This window comes from Monopterus albus, unplaced genomic scaffold (genome assembly GCF_001952655.1).
Source record: "Monopterus albus unplaced genomic scaffold, M_albus_1.0 scaffold415.1, whole genome shotgun sequence".
Taxonomy (NCBI): Eukaryota; Metazoa; Chordata; class Actinopteri; order Synbranchiformes; family Synbranchidae; genus Monopterus; species Monopterus albus.
The window spans coordinates 1-17445 of record NW_018128295.1 but is presented as its reverse complement, the minus strand read 5'-3'; the positions used below and the strand labels follow the sequence as shown (position 1 = coordinate 17445).

The 17445-nt window shown below is 40.1% G+C and overlaps 2 protein-coding genes across 3 annotated transcripts in view; one reads left to right on the top strand and one right to left on the bottom strand.

Annotated features, from left to right (window-relative positions):
- Positions 1 to 8363, bottom strand: part of LOC109951865 (SPRY domain-containing protein 3-like) — an 80546-nt gene extending 72183 nt beyond the window's left edge. For both annotated transcript variants that reach the window (XM_020586593.1, XM_020586594.1), the window contains exons 1-3: positions 8265 to 8363; positions 3576 to 3703; positions 1181 to 1256 (exon numbers count right to left, since the gene is read on the bottom strand). In XM_020586593.1, coding sequence (XP_020442249.1) covers positions 1181 to 1256; positions 3576 to 3703 — 204 coding nt within the window. In that variant the 5' untranslated portion in view covers positions 8265 to 8363. The remainder of the gene's footprint in view (positions 1 to 1180; positions 1257 to 3575; positions 3704 to 8264) is intronic.
- Positions 8364 to 11369: 3006 nt separating this feature from the next.
- On the top strand, positions 11370 to 15619 carry LOC109951866 (insulin-like growth factor-binding protein 5). The gene is made up of 4 exons (XM_020586595.1): positions 11370 to 11964; positions 12872 to 12906; positions 13685 to 13804; positions 14133 to 15619. The coding sequence occupies exons 1-4, from the start codon at positions 11628 to 11630 to the stop codon at positions 14244 to 14246; spliced, it is 606 nt and encodes a 201-aa protein (XP_020442251.1). The 5' UTR covers positions 11370 to 11627; the 3' UTR covers positions 14247 to 15619.
- Positions 15620 to 17445: the final 1826 nt, after the last annotated feature.

Sequence of the window (17445 nt, the reverse complement as noted above, 5' to 3'; positions counted from 1 at the left end):
TCAAATCAATAAATCTTAATTATAAATCTATTAAAACAAGTGGAATGCTGCAGATGTTCAGCTGAAATTAAGCAAGACAGACGAAGACTGGAGAAAGTGAAGCAGTGCCAGCAATAGAGGTGAAATGGAGAAGCATGAGGATAGGAGTGACGCATACACACAGGGTGTATCCCCACAGTGACACACACAGACACACACACACACACACACAGAGAGAAGCCTAACTTTTATCCAAATAAAAACTCCCAACTTTAAGATATCAGGGAAACTGACAAAATGTGCGTCAGTGGTGAACAATGTCCCATAAAATGATTCCACTAAATGCCACTCGTTAAATGTCAGAGATCTTAGATTCACTTAAAAATAAATGTTATCAATTTTTTCATGCTATGGAAGGAGCCAGAGAGATGGAGGTCACATGGGAGTTTGGCGTCAAAAAAAGTCACATCTGGCACACCTCAGGAAGACCTTAGTGGCTGCCTCAACCTGTTGTCACTTGACCACAGATCACATGGCCTTCTCTGGCATGCACCATCCATATACATGCTGGCTCATACAGTATATAACGCAACACAACCCTCAGCACCTCATTTATGAGGAAAACTCTCGTGACTATCCTCTGCTAAATCACCAAGATACTTTTTCTTGTGCTCCTCTGTGTGAATGACAACAGAATGACCTGATATGTACTGTAGGAGCATGTGCAATGCTTTCTCCTGCTGTCAGTATGCCTGCTAAAACACACAGTGTGTAGACTAATCTTTGTGCCCAGAGATACCACCTAACCCACACCATATCCCTCATTCCAGTGCAGCTAGGACATTTTTGAGGTAGTGGTTTTACACTGGTGATCTAGGACTGTGGAGGGGGCCAGAATTTAAATATGAAGTTCAGAGACAAATTTGTCAGCAATGAGATTCCAGGGGATAATACTGCTGGCTGGCTGGAAAAGCAATCCTGTGCACAATGAGGAACAGTTGTATGAGGTAAGTGTATCACACTGCAACTAAATAAACACTTTAGAATGAGTCTGCTACGTCTCTGGATATATGGTTAACAAAACCTGGTAACAGTTAAAAGTAACAGCTGGTGGCGACTGTGTCAACTAATGATACACAAAAGATTTTTTTAAGAGTCAGAAGTCAGTTACAATAACAGTCCAACTATCAGTGTGCCTTACCTCAAAGTAGCAATTTCCCTTTGACAAAGGATGGCCAGCCACATAGCAACCCACCTCCTCAGAGTTCCCTTGGTAACTACAGAGAAGAAATTACAGGTTAACAGGTCCAACTGCTGTACACACAGTCACATCTCAAAGAACCTCATCGTTTGAATACAAGACTATCAGGGCACCCTCAGTATAATCACATACCCCGGCGTGTACAACAGAAACGAGAAACACGTGCACACATTATTAACAATGAAGATGGTAAAAAGGTAGATTTAGAACTGCTACTGGTGTAAATAACCCAATATTCAGCCTGTTAGATAAAGAAAAAAGATGAAATTCATTTGCAATACAACCTAAATTTATTAGACATGACTCATATTTAGCAATAATATCAAACCACTCCCGTGAGAATCTATCATTGCTCAAGTACTGTTTACAGACTTTTCTCTTAAAAGGACCTCAATTTGGTGGTGATGTAATTTTGGATTTGAGGACTTGGATTTTTATTTTGTTTTCTCTTGTGTCTTTTAACGTCCTGGGTCCATGTTGGAAATAAGTGTTTTCACTTTAACACATTATCACTTGGATTTTTTTTTTTTTGGTCTGCAATCCATCAAATCATAAATAACATGATTATTTGGTAAGATGTCATAGTTGCAAAGGCACAGGTGACATAACTGATTTGCAAGGTCCTGGGATGAGCTGCCACTGTCACTACCTACTGGAGCAGCTGAGTACATTGGAACAGAGCTGTTGTTAATGTCATTAGTAACACATGCATTTTCCCGCTGTGCACTCTCAGTAAGACCTGGGTCACTGGAGCTTCAGACTATTTATTCAGCACTGTGGTGTGCTGAATGTTTTGCACACTATTTAGCAATTGAGTCAAATGTCAACATCTTTGAAATGATGATTCACAAGCAGAAAGTAATACAACAAAAATTCATAACATACAAGCCTCTGAGGTTTACAGCAACAAAAACAAACCACTTAACCTACAAAGACCGTTTTCCAGTAGGGATAGCATCTGCTTTTGTTAAATTACTGTCTTTTTTTATGTCAGGTTAGCCTAAAAAGAAGCCTCAAAATTCTGATTGTTTTAATAAGTGATTCTGAGCATTATACAGGTGACCTGCATGTCACACCTCTATTGTAAGTGATATTACGCTCCAGTGATATTAAAACCCCTTTCCCCAAATGCGAACAGACATAGGTTAAATCCCAATTCCCTCATTTAATCACCTCTTGCATCCCAATCGGCGTGTAGGTTGCTCCAGTCAGCCATTTTGAAGGACATCCCAGAGCTCTTATTTGGGCTCTGAAGATTGAGGAGGCTGCCGGGAGGAGACATGAGCTAGGATACACGACAGAATCCTCCGAAGAAGTTTTATGGACGACACACCTTGTTTACATCCCATGTCTTTCCAAACCTTTCCTTGATTCCTCTTTCCTCTCATTTTACACTCGCACCTTTCATGGACAGGACTAAAATACAAGGAAAAGACGCAAGTGCGGGAAATGTGGAACGTGGAAGCAATAAAGGGAATCGGGATTTACCCAAACTTTTGAGAAAGCACAGGAGAAAGAATATAACCGAGGAGTCCAAACTAGTACACTCTACTCATAGGCCAAAGACCTCCTCTCTTGGGATGTGTCAACCCATTTTGTTTGATCATGTTTATTGAAGATTCTTGCCCCTTTAATTGTGCCCAACCAACAAAAATACAGTTTCTCTGTCATGTCATAAAATTTTGTTTCTGTAATCAGTTAGTCTAATTAGTTCAGTCTTGGCTGTAGACTTCGGCCCCACATTTTACACCACCTTAAATTGTTTCCCATGAGTTCAAACAGTGAGATTTACAGATTTTACATTCGAGGAAACAGACCAGTGGTAGTGGATCAGTAACTGGCATCAGCTCATGCCAGTACGAACAAGCTAAACTTTTGTTATATGTAAAGACACTAGGGGTGTAACGATCCTCCAAACCCACAGTTTGGTTCAGACCTCAATTATTTTTTGCTTCGTTTTACTTGAGAACATAGTAGATTACCTTAACTTCACAAAACATAACCATGCAAACAAATAAATAAATAATTCTCTTAATACCAGTACAAGTAAACAAACAAACAAAACATTAACGATAAAAATGTTGTTCCAGAACTGCAACATGAGACAGTGGAGGTTTGTATCCCAGCTTTGGAATTGTTACACCCCTAAAAGACACACAAGGCCCATATGATAAATAAGATCAACTCCTTAGAAAATATCCTGCATAAAAGAAAATGTTTTTTAAATGTCTGATAAACACACTATGGCGCACCTTCATTTTGCTGCTTATTACATAAAGGTCTCCCAAACACATCAGCTGAATCCCGACCCAGGCAAGTTCAAAAACAGGCTAACCTAAGTGTGTCTTCGTCCTTCTGTAACCTCATGTATCGTTCCTGTGCGGGGCGACCATCCCCAATATCTCGGATTCGACGCCTCAGATTCAGGAGGCATCTGTGCTGTACTAAATTGATGTCATCCATCTGAAAGAAGAAAATAGGCGGGTGGAGAAATAACGGGTTAAATTCAACAGGCTGTCTGTCTTGCCTGTTTGCTGCCTAAGCCTCAAAGGAAAAAACAGGTAGGAAGAAGCTGAACCATTGTTGTGTACTAGTGTCACTGTAGGGCTGTACTAACTAAGCATTTTGTCAGTCAACTGTTCTGTGCAGCCATTTGTTCTTTATATAGAAAATCAGCTGGCATGATTTTCACTGATGGTTTCGACCACATTAACTTCGATATTCAAATTCAAAAGAGAGGCAGGAACATATTTGAGCATGTAAAAATTAATAAAGACAGCAGCATATGATGCAAGATTTAAACTGACCTATTTAAACTGATGATATATAATGTCAAGCTGCCATATAGATTTTTCAGAATGAGACCAGCAGCACACACATTTACTCCTGTGTTGAAACGATGCTCTTACAGGTAAACCTTTGAGACATGCTTATAGCCTAGTTTACCACCAAGCTTGAGCCTCTCTCGTCAGTTAACCACAGCGCATGTTATGTTTGATGCATGCCAGCTTGCACTACTGAATATATATTTATGATTCCTCTGATTTACAATTCCTCATTGTTTTCCAACCACATCAATGTTTTGTGTGCTTGTGTTCCAACAGCCTGGCACATACAGTATGTACACATTTCCAGTGAGCGTCATTCTTTTGCAAACTGGACAACAAGCGTCAGGCGCCGCAGCTAGCATTCTGAGACTGTGAATTCACACTAAAAGTGAGATGTGAGCAGTACATAACCTAGTGAAGCGTTTGATCTGTTCAGTCATCACAACAGCTGTTTGTTTGGTTACTGTCCAGCTGACAGACAAACGTCTGTGGGGATTATGCTTTGTTAAAACGCACCACAAAGAAACCTGAATCATAGAAAACAAGGGGCTCCAGGGGTCATGGGTTTCTGAGTCAGTGTGGACTGACACATTTGATAGAATGGAGGTTTATGTGTTGCATGAGGGCAAGTAACAAAATGCTTCCAATGAGAATTGGCCTTGACCTGTAGCAGCCAAGAAAAACACATAGATAAAGCAAACTGTCCCATCAGAACAAGTCGTGGGCATTGACGTATTCTGAATTAAAAAATTTTAAAAAAGGAAACATACATAACCTAGTCCTAGTGGATTTTGTTGTCTGTTTCTCCTCATTCTGGACAGCTATTTGCTAAACAGTGTAGTCGGTGCTTGCACATCCACATATCGGACAGCGTCATTGTGACCACAGGGGGAAGAACTGAGCAAACTGCTGCTTGGCACACCAAGATGAGGAGAAGATGACGACTAACAGACCTGGGACTACCTTCTATTGGAATGCACACTGGCTAACAAAAGTAAAATATAATAAAATAAAAACAAAGATTCAACTAGAAGAGTCTCAGTTGACCGGGGGTGGCAGCACTATGTGGATTGTATGGTTTCTGATCAGTGCATACTCTCAAACCTTCTCTGCACAAAGGTTTTCCTTTATCTTGTCATTTCATGATGCAATACTGACATATGTTCTAAATATCATGTCTTTCACAGAAGCACTGAGATTTGTTTTTAGACCGATACTGATTCAACTATTCCTAATATCATCATGATTTTCTCTGAAGTAGCCCATCTCCCAACCAATATCAGAACTAAGTGTTTTTGTTTTTTAACATAAGCAAACAGAGACTCTTTAGATGAATCCCGTAGATTGATTATTCTGAAAATTTTAACAAAGAGATACAGACAATTTACAGTTGAGAAACTCATCTGACATTCCCTGATGGAAAAACTATGTAAAAGTGACAATTTTTACATTACTTTTAATTTTATATTAAAGAGGACAGAGGTTGGTTTCATGTGAAACAAGGAAAACAATCAAATCCTCAAATTTGACATTTTGCTAGAAAAAAAAAAAAACTAAATCACTAAAACAGTTATAGTTTGTAGTTACCACTTAATTTCAACCAGTCTAATCATTGCAGCTCTAGTCATTTCATAAGACCCCTCCAGTGCAAACTAGTGAGAAACCAAAACAAGTATAGCTTGAGGAAAAAAATGCCCATCACAGTTTAAATAAACCCAAGGAGACATCATCAGATTGGATCATTTGTGCAACCAACTGTTTAAAACCTATTTATATCCAGTTTAGTAGCACATAAAACAAAGAAAAGAAGCAAAGCCTGACAAATTAGAAGCTGGAGCTATATATAATGAACTGTAGGAGTTTCAATGAAAATAAAAAAAGACATCTCAAAATAGCTGATTATTTGACAATTGACTAATCAATAAAACAGCAAACTGTTTCTGCTCTAGGGACATTATTTCAAAGATATAATACTTATTTTGTATCAAGAAGTATATGGAGGTTAAACCTGAAGCAATTCATATCTTGTACTGCACTGTAATTTGTTGTATTCAACTGTCTGCTTATTGTTTTATGTAAATGCTCTTTGTTTATTGCAAAATAACTTTAAATTACCTTAGTGTTGAAAAGAACTATACAAATAAAGATCATCTTATCTAAGAAAAACAATGCCAATTTAAAGACAAATTGTGGTCATGGAAAATATCAGACTTCTCTTTACTGGACTTTAAAAGAACAATAAAAGGTATTCATGGAATTTCTTTCAAAGCATCCTCTCTTTAGTACATTATTTAGCTTTTATGCATCTCTTGAAAATTTGCTGTTCTTCTTTATTGGCATTTTTCAGTCAGTGGACTTATCAGTTCTGCGTGTTTTGTCCATGTAGCAAGCCGGGGATGTTTAATTTGGTCTCATGTGCCATTCCAACATGTCATAGTGACAAGACGGGTGACCAGTGTAAGAACACACACACACACACACAGATAAACCTAATGTAACAACAGACTCATTTGAGATGAAGTGCACCTCGCCTGGTAGCGGACAAGATCAGGAAACGGCAGCAGGGGGAAGTGACAAAACTCTGGGCATCACAGGAAGTTTTAGGAGCTTGCCAGCAGCCTTCCCTCTGTACAGGAAGTCACAGAAGCACTCACATCCTGTTGGATTGAATCGCTATTTGATAAAATGTCATCAAACTAAACCACTAAACTTTTCAGCTTCTACTCAGAGTCCAAACAGCTGTTGGTTTAATGGCATCCTTCTATATGACAAGGAGAGTGATAACATGCTGATCTATGCTGATCTCCATACTATTATTTAAATGCTGTGTCTGAATATAGATATGGGCTACATTCCCCATAGAAAACAGTCATCATATCAGTTTACTGCTGTATTTGAGCTGACCAGGTTTCATTTGATATGAAGCTGCATAAATATATTCATAGCCATTGTTGATCTGTCAGATATTTAGTCTCCTTTGTACAGATACGCATCATTGTGAGAATCTTCACATCCCACTTACCAAAGGCTTTTGTGTCACTTAATACCTGACAAATTTAATCAGTTCATATGGTAGAGCAGAACTATCACAGTCTGACTACAGTCTATGAGAACTATAGACACTGTATGCCAACCGTATTCAGTTTCTGATAAAAATCACCTTCAACCACACATTTATACATAATAAACCTACATAGTGCAAAGACCAAATAAAATCACAATTGCTGCAATTATACAAGAAATAATACGTTTCTCTAAAAGTCATGTTGTTGAGCCAAGATCTCAACCAATCAGCTCTCAGATCAAGAGAGAGTTGGCGTTTCCCCATCATGCCCTGAGCTCTTGCAGTCGGTGGAGAGCAACTGCAGTGGCTGGCTCCAAGAACCGCAGCCGCCTCGGTCCCGTGAGAATGTCGTTGCATCAGAGCAAGTTGGGCAGAAAACTAACCGGCATGCATTGTGCGCTGATCTGATCCATCTCAAACGTGCCTAATCTTTATGCAGTGCAGTGATTGCAAGGACAGCATTTCATTTACATTGTACTGAGATTTCATTCAGTGACGTTGGCCACTGTCGTAAGCAAAGTCAAAGTTCCATTCAGAAATTTTGTTCACTGCATGAAACAAAATCTTCCAAAATTAAAAAAAAAATGGATATATGAAAGCAACGACGCGGGTAAATGGGCGTGTCTGTGTTTACATCTAGCTAACACTGTCAAGGTTTGCAAGCTAGCAACTCATCATAGTCAACCGCCCTACTAATCAGAATCTACTTTATTGGCCAGGTGTTTCGGACACACGAGGACTTTGGCTCTGGTTCATCGGCTCTCAATGTGTGTGTACATATCGCCATGCAAGGGGCAAGTAAACAGTAAACCAGCATGACCAAGACAATATTAGTCAAGCTAGCATGTCTGTTCAAACTGTTAACTGCTGCCATTTCTAGTAGCGGTGGTATACAGCCTAGTAATAACAAACATCATTTCAAAGTGATAATTATGCATTCGCAGTTGGCAAGGATCCGGTTAGTCGCGGTGCTAAACAAGATTAGCATTATGAGAGGCTAATGCGATAGCTTCCTCGGCTTAAAGCTGAGATCCACTGCTTGGCAAGATGACGTTCAAAGATTGTTTCCTAAAACTAGAGAGCATCATGGTGATTTACTATAAGTGTCATCATCGATTAGTCAGTCTCTTACCTGTTATCTAGGCGACTAATACGACAGAAACTCTCTTTTGCTCATCAGCTAGCCATAGTCCCACATAAAACTTTTACAAACTAGAGTTCGGCGCTTCCCAGTGACGTAACACCCTCGTTACCTAAATAGCCAATCACAGCGAATTTTGAGAAGCGGTGACATAAATCTAGCCAATCATTTTGCTTGAATTGTGTGCGTGCGCGCGTGTGTGTGTGGTGGGCGAATTGCTGTCCTCACATGATAGAGTATGAGTAGTTCACAGATGGAGGATGTATATTTACTTAAGTAAAAGTACCACTTCCCCACTATGTATATACTTTAATAGAGGTAGACGTTCTGCAATGAAAATCAACATTTTTGATTGGTTGTTTGATTGTTCAGTTTGCCAAAGCACAGGAAATAGTCAGTCCAAAGTGACACATTCACAAAGCTTGTTTTGTCCTACAAACATGTATGAAAAATTTCTTCAGTGATTAGGCCTATCAAAAATAGAATTATTTTATGTGTTATGGTTTGTAAAATGTTCATGTTTTGTATGCAAAATCAATCTGATTACTTTGTAAAGCAACTAGTACCCGCATAAAAATTTTAAAGCATAAAGTGTCATAAATAGAAAATACTCAAGTTCATGTAGCTTAAATTTGTACTTAGTTACATTCCACTGTAGCACTGTCCAGTCACAGGGTTGGATTGTTTACTATGCTGAAGGCAGGAGTGAGAGCACAGACACTTTCTGAGCCAGCTCCGAAAGACCTGAGCCAGGAGGCAGAGAGGAGGAAGAAACTCAGGAAGAAATTATGTGGCTGCCTGGAGGAGGTAAAATTAATAATCCAGGGCAGTGTGGAAAAGAGAGCCCCAGTTGGTCTGGCATGGGTCTTGGAACATTCTCCTCAAATGTGGAAACAGACTAATCCTGAAGCTCACAAGCTGATGGGAACATAACACAACAGGTGATTTCTGCCCTCCTTGCCAAGACTAACCATAACAACAGGCTGCTGATGGCAAGGCAGATTTTGGCATCATGTTGCCCTGAATTCCAGTTGGTAGGCTACAGGCCAGTGTGTATATCTGTGTACACTGTCATGACTGTATCACCTCTGCAGGAGCCAATGACCCAGTGTCACAGTGTCTCTCTGTAGTGTTCAGCATTAATGGAGCCATCACAGAAGTGTAAGTGACCTTTGTCAAGGGCACTGACACGACCCCAGACTATGACAGACCCTGGCTTTTGGACGTGTTGCTGGTAACATTCCAAACATGTTGACACAGGGCTTCCTTTTGGTACAGTACAAGTTTGAGAAGCATTTATGGATGTAACTACGTATTGCAGTGCCTGACACAGGTGTGCCAAAGTCTTCCTGAGCCCATGTGGTTATATCACTTATAGAAGATGACGATTCTTGATGCAGTGCCGTCTGAGGGATTAGAAAGCTTGATCATCCAGCTGAGGCTTGTGCCCTTTACACACTGAAATCCCTCCAGATTCCTTGAATCTTGTAATGATATTCTGCACCACAGAGGGTGACATGTCCAAATCCCTTCCTATTTTCCTTTGAGGATCATAGTTTTTAAACATTTCAGTAATTTTCACATATGTTGGCAAACTGCTGGTCCTCAGCACATCCTTGCTCCTAAAAGGCTCGGCCTTTCCTGGATGCTAGTTTTGTACCAAATCATGATGCAGCCACAAGTTGACAATATCTGTTTCATATGTAATCATCAGTTCAGTGTTTTACCTCATTACTGGCCGTGAAATGTAACCATCACAACTTTTGTTGGAATGTGTTCCAGCATCAGAATTGAAGCAAGTGTTTATTTTGAACCAAGAATAAAACTGATGAGGTATCACATCAAATAATGTGCTGCTGTATTGTTTTCAATGTAACACAGGACACAGATGATTTACACATCACTATTTTCAGTTTTAATTTTGATTTTACACACTGCCCCAACTTTTTCTGATTTGGAGTAGTAATTTAATCCTGAAAGTCACCTTGACCTTTCTAAAAGTTATATATTTGCATGAATTTGATTATTCACATGCAGTAATTAATGTGTGTGTGTTTTTATAGGATTTCCTATAATGAAGCTACATTACTGAATTCATGGCCATGGACCACTTGCTATGCCTTAAGGGTCCACCAGGGGGTTGTGGACCACTGGTTGAAACCCCTGGAGTAGAGCAATGCATTGCCCTGACTGATATACTGACTGATATACATTCCTTTGACAGCGAGTCCTGCTCCTTTCTTGATGATTAGTCCACAACTAGGGAGCCATAGCTTGCACTGCACTCATAGTTCAGCATGTGCTAAAGTCCATGAAGTCAGTTAACATATGATAACTACTGAAATGTAAAGTTAATAAGCTCTAGAGCCCTTTCACGGAGACGCTGCATTAAATATCTGACTCAGCAGTTATTTGATTTTGATTAATTGTCATCAAGTAATCTTACATCGGTATGTTGCACTTCTGTCTGGCAGTGTACTAACAAGTACTGTACATTCAGGAGATCACAGATTTAATTTCAGGATTGCTTTCACATCCTAATGTTAATTCAGTATTCTGCAAACTTTGTTATATGTTATTTTAAAAAACTGAGTATTTCAGGTGTGGACCTCTAGCATTACATGTAGAATCACTTACAGAGTTCAAGCAGGGGAAACACACAGCTGTGCATTTGATGTAGCAAATGACATTGCAGTGGCGACGCCGATGGAGGCACATTATACATGTGTATTTGTTACCATGGCAAAATATTTTTCCAGAAAGGTCTCTGACACTGAAAAGAAAGTGCAAATAGCTGAACATTACTACTACTCTTTATGCATGTGCAATATGGAGCATAAGGGTAAGAAGAAGGGCTAAATGTATGGGTTATAACAAGAAAGGGTGGGGAGATTTTCATAATTTCTGATAGGAACATAATCCACCCCCACCCCACCCCCCACCTTGCTCTCTCCCTGCACCTCCCTCCCTCTCTCTCTCTTTCTTTCTCTCTCTCTCTCTGAGTCCCAGCCCCTGAAGGTGTCAACTGTGCTGTCTCTCTCTCTCTGTCTTTCTCTTTCTCTCTCTCTCTCTCTCTCTCTCTCTCTCTCACTCACTCACTATCACCGCCTTTCAGATCTTTAAAAGGTGGTGCTTTGCTGTGGCTCTCTCGATCTCCATTTGTCTCCTCCGGCACTGCAGGGGACTAGACCAGCAAAGCACCAAGGAAAGCTACTGTATAAAAACGGAAGGAAGACTGAGGAAAAAGGAGAGAAGGCAGAGAGAGTGAGAGCAATATATACATCCAGAAATAGCATCAGCCACATTTAACTGACAGAGAGTGACAGTGTGGAGAACCTGAGACCTGGACAGAAAATGCCTATCCTTTCTAACTTAACTGCCGTTGTTTTGTTGCTGATTGCTCACTGCGGATCATGGACTGGGGCAAACCGTTTGGGCCCCTTCAAGCTATGTGCTGCCTGCAAGGATCCACTGGGGGCAGGTCGACCCCCCAGGGACCATAATATTGCTGGCAGCACATCAATGTTGGCCCAGGGAGAGCCCTGTGGTGTGTACACACTGACCTGTGCCAAGGGGCTCCGCTGTGTTCCACCACCACGGGAGCACAGTCCTCTCCAGGCTCTGTTGCAGGGAAGGGGCATTTGCGCCAAGCACAGCAGGACTAGTCCCACTGAGAGGCCCCACCCCACAGGTAAGCTACTACATATATATATATGTGCATTGAAATCACATATGCACACATACATGCATGCAACTAAAGATGCGCACACACAAGCATGAGCACTGCAGGTAGGCTGCTATGTACCACGGTTTATTAAGGCTACTGTAATAGGCTCACCATGTAATTGTATATAAAGTGTGCCTCCTCTATTTATGTAAATTGCATGCGATGCTGTGTCACTCACCAACAAAAAGAAAAGTCAATTAATGTGTGACATTGAAGCCTGGATGCATTTTATGCACCACAAATGCTTTTGCAAACCACTGCTCTGCAGTGCCTCTGGAGTCACTGTGATAAAAATATAATTTCTGAGTCCTGATGTTAATCAGAAATTATGCAAAATCACCAAAACCATAAAGTTCAATTCAATTCAATTCAGAGATATTTTTTCTTGAGGTGTTACCACAGTAAATTGAAATGCATACCTGCATTTATATGATTTATGCTGTTATATTTTTCATCTGCTTCAGTCACAAGGTGCATGACATTGATCTAACCTACAAGTCATGCTCTCTGTAGAGGATTCAGAATGAATGTGAAACTGTTCTAGTGTCACCTACATCCTGATCAAACTGCTTTTGATTGCAGTGATCTCCATCTACTGTTCAAATGGAGGTACTGCAATTTACTGTCTTGAAAGGACATACAGTATACTGGTGGAAATTAGGTCTCCCATTGAATGACCATCCCCAAACTGATCTCATAAGTGTGACTGCTTAGTTGTATTGTGTGCAAAAGATGCAACAATATAAAACCGAGTCTAAAAACCTTAGGTTACATATGTTATATATAAAATGTGACATTGGATGTTGTCTGATGTTAATTGCTAAGATGTTTTAATGTGACACTCTGATGGTCATGTGTCATTTCCTCTCAGGTCCACATCCCTCACACAGTGGTGATATTGAAAAAGTAAGTTCATGCTCTTATTTTAATATCTTTAATGACTGGAGCTAATAAAAACCTACATAAATGAGATGTATCGAGGATTTTACTAAATAACATTATGTTATTACACATCAAATGTTATGGAAAAGGTTGTATATGAAGTTGCACTGCATTATAGAGCATTATTACCATAGATCCTCAGCTGGTTGGAGTGTTGCAGTGGCATGTACACACACACTGCTCTGAAGCCATGCATTATGGTGCATGATGTGTGTGCTGCTATGCGGCAGAACTAACTGAGCATGATGTGAATCAGGAAAGTTTCACATCAGCCGTTACTGCCACAAATGTTTCACTTTGCAAGCCAGCTGGTCTGCAGCATTTAAACTGATATGTATGTTGTTATGCGAACAACAACAGTCACATGAATTTTGATCTGATTTTAACTTCAAGCATTCAATTTCACAAAGTGACACAAAAATGCACAGTCACTTCAAACCATACAATGACCTGAAAAGCCAAAGCATTGTGTAACAATGTAGTTATATAATGTTATACAGTATGTGGCATCTTTTATATACATGTAAATGTACATATTCTGTGCTCCTGGCTCCAATGCTGCATCATGGTAGCTAATCCTCTGTGCTTCATATCAACATGTATTGTGATCAGAGAGGATTTCTGCCAACTGAGGGGAGAGAACAGCTTCCCACTGCCATGATTCAAATGTAGCCAGGTCACCAGGTTCACTCTTTTTGTCTCTGGTGATATTTGAAGTCACACTCTGCATTGCTGTTTTCAGGCACCCTGCCGCAAGCTGCTCAATGTTGTCCTGAGGGGTCTTGAACTGACAATCTTCCAGTCTGACCACGACATCTATATACCCAACTGTGACACTCGGGGCTTCTACAGGAAAAAGCAGGTGGAGGATAACAGTGATCATGAAACATAATACTGGAAGTTTGTTGCCTGTTAGATCTTATGTGAAATGAACGTTTGCTACACTGACTTGGTGTTACTGAGTATATTTCAGGGCTGTACTTCTCTACAGATCTCTGAGATTTCACTGTGACCACTGACACGTCTCTCTCTGAGTTTGTCAGGTGTGGGCTCAGAGAATCACCACTGCGCTAAAATGACATGCCATTTTCTCTCTCCTCCTCTCTCGCCACCTTTCCCGCTCTCTCACTCTAATCCCCGCCCTCCTTTCCCTTTCAAAATCTTCCTCTCTGTCTTGTGATCTCACACAGTGTCGCTCCTCCAAGGGCATGCAGCGTGGCCTTTGCTGGTGCGTGGATGAGCTCGGCACGCCCGTGCCCTCACAAGCCAGTGAAGATGGTACTTTACCCTGCGATGCGGAGTGAGTGAAGATTCCGTCCTATTGCTCTGAACCTGGAGGAAGAGGAGAAGGAGAAGGAGGTGGTAGTGGTGGAGGAACAGGAGGACAGGGAGAGGGGGTGGCTTTAGCACATGTTAGACACTGCCTGGGCAGGAGGTAGCAGGGATAAACCACTTCCTGTGGAAATACACAGCAGTTAACATTCATGTCCTCTGTAGAAGCAAGACACACACTCTCACAGTCTAGCAGCAGCAACAATAATATCTGCCTGAATGTTCAACAGTTGCAGTACTGTCCTCTGCATCATCTGGCAACATGCTGCATGCTCACATCAGTGCTCTGTGAACTGCCTCAGTGATCCAAGTGGTATTACTTTGAATGGTTTCTATATTCCCTGGCTCTTGTCCTGGCTTTCTGGTAGAGTTTTAATTGCCCTTTTTAATTTAGAATAGCTGACACTGCCTGTGTTTGTTCTGATCTCAGTGGGCTGAAATACTGTTACACAGGTGATGTGACACAAATGTTTGAGAAATGTGTCTCCCTCACCGTCCTCTCTCCCTCTCTCCAAAGATACACTGATATCAATATACCTAAGTGACAGAATATTTCTTTTCTATTAATTTATTTTTTGAATATGTATTTCCATCAAGTACTGCTTGAATCTTACAATATCTTATATATATGTCAAGTCAGAAAAAATAGTCATACCAATATGATCCCAACAGCTTCTGTTCATTTTATTTGTCAAAATGGTGTTTTGATTGCTTATTAGTTTATTGTTTGTACATATGTTTGAACTTTGTGGTTGACTGTGTGTTCTGAAGTGGCAGACAAAAAGCTTACAGCTGTTACCCTTTCCAAAAAGTTGTATGGCATATTTTTATACACGTCAATATAATATTTTATATATGAACTGTTGGTTCATTCAATGAACTACAGTACAATGCCATGTATTTTTATATTGTCAGCAGTTTCTTATTTAAAGATAGAGATTATTTTATTTCATGTTAGGGGAAATATTGTGCTTCAAAGGCACCTTTATGGCAAAACATTCAGAGCTCTATTCTCTTGACTGCTGTACATCATATGGTTATAGCTCATGTTTTCCTTTTTAATTTATGCTTTCTTTATTTGAGATTTGCAAATGTCCATGTTACTATTATGTTTGTTTGTTTGTTTTTTGGCACATTATACTATCGATTCCAATTTCAGGAAAAAAAAAGATCAGATTTGTTATTCTTATAGTATGTCTTTCCCAAGTCCTTGCAAAAGTCATGAAATTGTGTGCTATTAAAGTGTAATTAGATTTTATCTATTTCTGACCAATCTTGTGCCAATGTGTGTGACAGGTCCGTGCACAAAGGATTTACAACTATGAAATAAAACATAATTATTAAAATTGAGATGTATTAAAATATATTAATACAGACACAGGTACTGAGTGATTTTTTTGAAAATACTTAAAAGCAGTGTTGATAGGACATGATGTTATTGTTGGTGCTGCGCTACCTGCTGGAATTAATTTCACTGCTTTGGGAATGTGGTTACCTGTAACATGAGGGATTTGTGGGAGAAAACACAGCAACGACTGGTTGGATTTACCGACTTTGAAGTTTCTATTGCGTGGGACGTAACGGTAAGTTTAAAGAAAATGTGTTTAGAGTTTTGGAAAGATGAGCAGAATTTTTGCTCCCTGAGTGTCAGTTTTCTTTAGTTGTGCCAAGTGTTTTATTTTAGTGTGTTAACAATTGAAAAAATCGACAACATATCCCTGATTGGGTTCCACATGGATTCAGAAGAAGCCGCTCCTTCCTGTTGGTCCTAGCTGCTTCTTTCAGGCTGTCTTCAGGGTGCACGTTTTTTGTTTTTGTAAATCTTGATATGTTATCAAGAATGATATCATATTAATGTCCTTCACTGAAACACTGCTTACCCATATTCTTTCCACCTTTCAAACTTGGTTTCAAATGAGCCCAATAGCATCACCATTCAGATTACATTCGTCAGGCTTTACTTCCCTGAAGTGTCAGCTGATCTTGATTGACTTAGGTTCTGTCCAATCACAAGCAAGCAATGTTATCCCTACCTTTTCGGAAATGTTGCATTTTGTGAAAGCGTTTTGTATTTTGTTGTTGTGTTTTCTGAAATGTTTTGCACTTCAGGGCCACTGTAAATCCAAAGCGGGCATCCGCACAGACCAAGTTGCATACTGGCAAAAGGCCAGGCCCGTACCAGTTTGGCCAGTTGGTTTACATAGTGCTTTTCTCCGTTTGCCCTTGTACTCTTGTGGCTCCGATTACAGTCTTTTTCACCTACTTTATTTCTACAGTTTGATCCCGTATTACTTATTTTCCTTTACTTGCCTCTACTCTGCTGTCCTTAATATTGTATTTTCGTTTCATTTCTCCTCCCACTGTGCTTTCAATTTCCTTTAGACTAATTTTTTTTAAATCTGTTTACACTATACCCTATACAGTGTTATGGTAGACTATATTTTATGACATTAAAACTAAGAAGGTTTTCAAATTTAGATTACTGATTTATAATTATTTTAATTCCAGCCAGAGTCAGCATTCATAATGTAAGGACCATAAAAGTTGTATGAAAGTTGCTACCAGTCAAGCAAGTACAAGTTAGATATTGCACTGAGTAAGTGAAAACTTAGAAATACAGGTCAGGGGATCACCAAAATACCATGGAGTACAATAATACAGAACTTTCACAGCAATCCATTCGGTAACTGTCAAGATCCGAGAGAAGCAGGCCTTGTTTCAAAAATATCCATTCATCCATCATCTATACTGCTTATTCCTAAATAGGATCCCTGGTGGCTGGAGCCCATGCCAGCTGACATTGGGCGAGAAGCAGGGTCCACCCTGGACAGGTCTCCAGTCTGTCACAGGGCTGACATGTAGACAAACAACCACACTCACTCCTACGGGCAATTTAGAGTTACCAGTCAACCTAAGCTGCATGTCTTTGGATTGTGGGAGGATGCCGGAGAACCCAGAGAGAACCCACACAGGTACAGAGAGAGCATGCAGACTCCACACAGAAAGGCACTGGGTCGGGCTGAGCTTGAACCTGGAAACTAACCATTAACTTTTACCGAATAGTGGAAACTTCAAGGTTGGGAAATCCAGCCTGTGATTGCTCCATAAATCCCTCATGTTACAGGCAACCACATTCTCAGTAGTAAAAAAGTTACAAAAATGTCTGTGTGT